General features: G+C 36.9%; 1 protein-coding gene across 1 annotated transcript; it reads left to right on the top strand.

Annotated features, from left to right (window-relative positions):
* The first annotated feature begins 780 nt into the window (after nucleotides 1-780).
* LOC112832815 (huntingtin-interacting protein K-like) lies at nucleotides 781-1,198 on the top strand. Its single transcript, XM_073885917.1, has one exon. The coding sequence runs from the start codon at nucleotides 806-808 to the stop codon at nucleotides 1,196-1,198; it is 393 nt and encodes a 130-aa protein (XP_073742018.1). The 5' UTR covers nucleotides 781-805.
* The last annotated feature ends 1,864 nt before the right edge of the window (nucleotides 1,199-3,062 follow it).

Genomic DNA, 3,062 nt, shown 5'->3' with positions numbered 1-3,062 from the left:
AATCCCATAGTGTTCTCAGTGAACATAATGCACATTCTATTTTAATAGCTTTTTATAGCCTCCATTTTTTATTAATGCACCCTGAATATGCTATGCTTTTTATTGTGAATAACCAATAAAAGATGGCTATAAAAATAGTCATAACACTATACTATTTTCTTCCATAGTTTTATCTCCCACTGTAAACTTAGATGCCACACAGAAATGCAATTAAAGTAAAATGAACTCACAAAGAAAACATTTAAGGCTATGACAACAGCTCATTCAGGTCTGCATGGCTTCTTTCACTGGACATATTAATGATAACACAATATTTGCTTGGCTTATTTCTCTTATTTCATACAGAAGTTGAAGACAGGCATTTCATAGGCATCTTAACTCCTGGGAGCCTGGTGAATATTAGTTACTTGTGGTGAGACAAAAAGGTTATTCTGAGATAAAAATGTTTCTTAAATGTAATGTAATCCCTTCGGATGCAGGAGGACTTTATACTTCAAATGGTTACTGTCCAATAATCTACACTACCACTTAAATATGTTATCAGCAAATACTAATTAATCACCCATTATGTGATAGGTTCTGTTCATGGCACAAAGCAGTATAAAACACACCTCTGGTCCTCAGGCAATGTATAATCTGAGGGAAAATAGAATATAACTTAGTAAACAATGAATTAATATACATAGGCAGTAATTATTTAAGACTCACAGAAGAGAAAGAATCTTGCTAAGATTATTTTCTAAGGAAGATCTCACTATAAAAGTGGGATTTGCGGGGGCCTGTGCAGCGGCACGGTGGGATCTATATGGCTACCGAGGGGGATGTGGAGCTGGAGTTGGAGACTGAGAACAGCGGCCCAGAGCGGCCTCCCGAGAAGCCACGGAAGCATGACAGCAGTGCGGCAGACCTGGAGAGAGTCACCAACTACACGGAGGAGAAGGAGATCCAGAGTTCCAATCTGGAGACGGCCATGTCCATGATTGGAGACAGTCGGTCCCTGGAGCAGAAAGACAAACAGGAGCGGGAGAAGGAACTGGCCAAAGTCAGCATTAAGAAGGAAGATCTGGAGCTGATAATGACAGAGATGGAGATCTCAAGAGCAGCAGCAAAACAGAGCTTGAGGGAACACATGGGCAACATGTTAGAGGCTCTTATTGCCCTAACCAACTTATTTGTGCTTTCTCAGACCCACTCATAGATTATTTTATTTCAATAAAGATTAGCCTTTTTTTTTTGCAGTTAAAAAAAGTGGTATTTGGGCAAAATCTAGGTCAATTCATATGGGTCAGCTAGATGGAGGGTAATAATGTGACCTTGTAATTTCCAAAAGTACAAGGACAGGACTGTGCAAAGAGGACCCAAAGTAAAATCTTTTATTCTCCTTTATTTTTAATGTTTTTAATTTAATTTTTTTCAGGAATAGTGACATATGCACTATGAAACGAAAGAGAAGTCTGGAAAAGAAAGGTCAAACTAGATTTTAGAGATTTTTGAATGCAAGGCTGAGAAACTTCAGTTTAATCTTATAGCTGTTATAAATCCATGGAAGGCATTTAATCAGAAGTGTAATATGATTTAAGAGAAGCACATAGTGATGTGTGGTATCATGGGGAAGGAAAAAACTTAAAGCAGGGATGATAGCAAGTGTTGTACTATCATCCTTAGAGCAAGAAAAAGGGTACCCAGACCAGAGTTCAGCATTATAGAGGGAAAGTGTAATTAGAAACCCAGAGGATAGATATATTGAAGAATACGGGGGTGTTTCTGGCACTTGTGTTTCAGTACGGAGTGCTGAGCATCTCCTTCCATGACTAACACCTTTGAGTTCCAAGGAAATAATTTGCCAATTTTCTTGCCCTATTCCTTGAAAAAAAAATGAGGATGACATCTGGGAAGGTTATTTGACTATGCTTCTACCTTTATCAGAGATCTGAGCTGCAAAACTAGTTAGGTAACAGCAAAGACTTAATCCTTTCTCTCAGGTGCTATAAATGACTAGTTTCTTACCCAGTGAGAAATTATTTCCCAGTAGTGCCTACAGTATGCTTTCTTGGTTCTTTTCATGATGCTAAAGGAATTAATGAATTAGCATGAAATTCACAAGAGTTGCACATTACAGCTGAAGAACATTTTGCAATATTAAACAATGCATATTCTTCAAAGTGTATACAGGCAGGTCCAGACATAGCATGCAAAAAGCATTGATATCAATTCTTTATTTTGGCAAGTAGTAGACAGTGAATGGTAGAATTATTAAATAGCTTTATTTATGTAAACTATTTGATATATTTAATTAAATTTTCCAAAAGAAATAAAAATTATAGCTTATTTAATTTTGAATTAATAATATACTAATTAAAATAAGCAATTTAATAGATAAATCAGAATAACTGAACAAATATTAAAAATAATTTTATTTGTTGTCTTACTTTTCATTTTTGCTTGTGAAAATCAAATTCTATATACTTTTTAAAAAATTTTATTTTATTTTATTATGTTATGTTAGTCACCATAGAGTACACCATTAGTTTTTGATGTAGTGTTCCATGATTCATTGTTTGCATATAACACCCAGTGCTCCATGCAATACATGCCCTCCTTAATACCATCACTGGGTTCACCCATCTCCCTACACCCCTCCCCTCTAGAACCCTCAGTTTGTTTCTCAGAGTCCATAGACTCTATGGTACGTCTCCCCCCCTGTTGTCCCCCCCTCTTCATTTTTCCCTTCCTTCTCCTAATGTCCTCCATGCTATTCCTTATGTTCCACAAATAAGTGAATTGGCTTTCTCTGCTTGACTTACTTCACTTAGCATAATCTCCTCCAGTCCCATCCATGTTGATGTAAAAGTTGAGTATTCATTCTTTCTGATGGCTGAATAATATTCCATTGTATATATGGACCACATCTTCTTTATTCATTCATCTGTTGAAGGGCATCTCGGCTCTTTCCACAGTATGGCTATTGTGGACATTGTTGCTATGAACACTGGGGTGCATATGGCCCTTCTTTCCACTACATCTGTGCCGTTGGGGTAAATACCCAGTAGTGCAATTGCTGG

The sequence above is a fragment of the Callorhinus ursinus genome, unplaced genomic scaffold (assembly GCF_003265705.2).
Source record: "Callorhinus ursinus isolate GAN/ISIS: 27379988/994484 unplaced genomic scaffold, GSC_fseal_2.0 scaffold67, whole genome shotgun sequence".
Classification (NCBI taxonomy): Eukaryota; Metazoa; Chordata; class Mammalia; order Carnivora; family Otariidae; genus Callorhinus; species Callorhinus ursinus.
This window is presented reverse-complemented; position numbering and strand designations above follow the sequence as displayed.

What these genes read in the sequence shown, in the direction of transcription:
- LOC112832815 (XM_073885917.1), top strand. Translation starts at nt 806, where the DNA reads ATGGCTACCGAGGGGGATGTGGAGCTGGAGTTGGAGACTGAGAACAGC.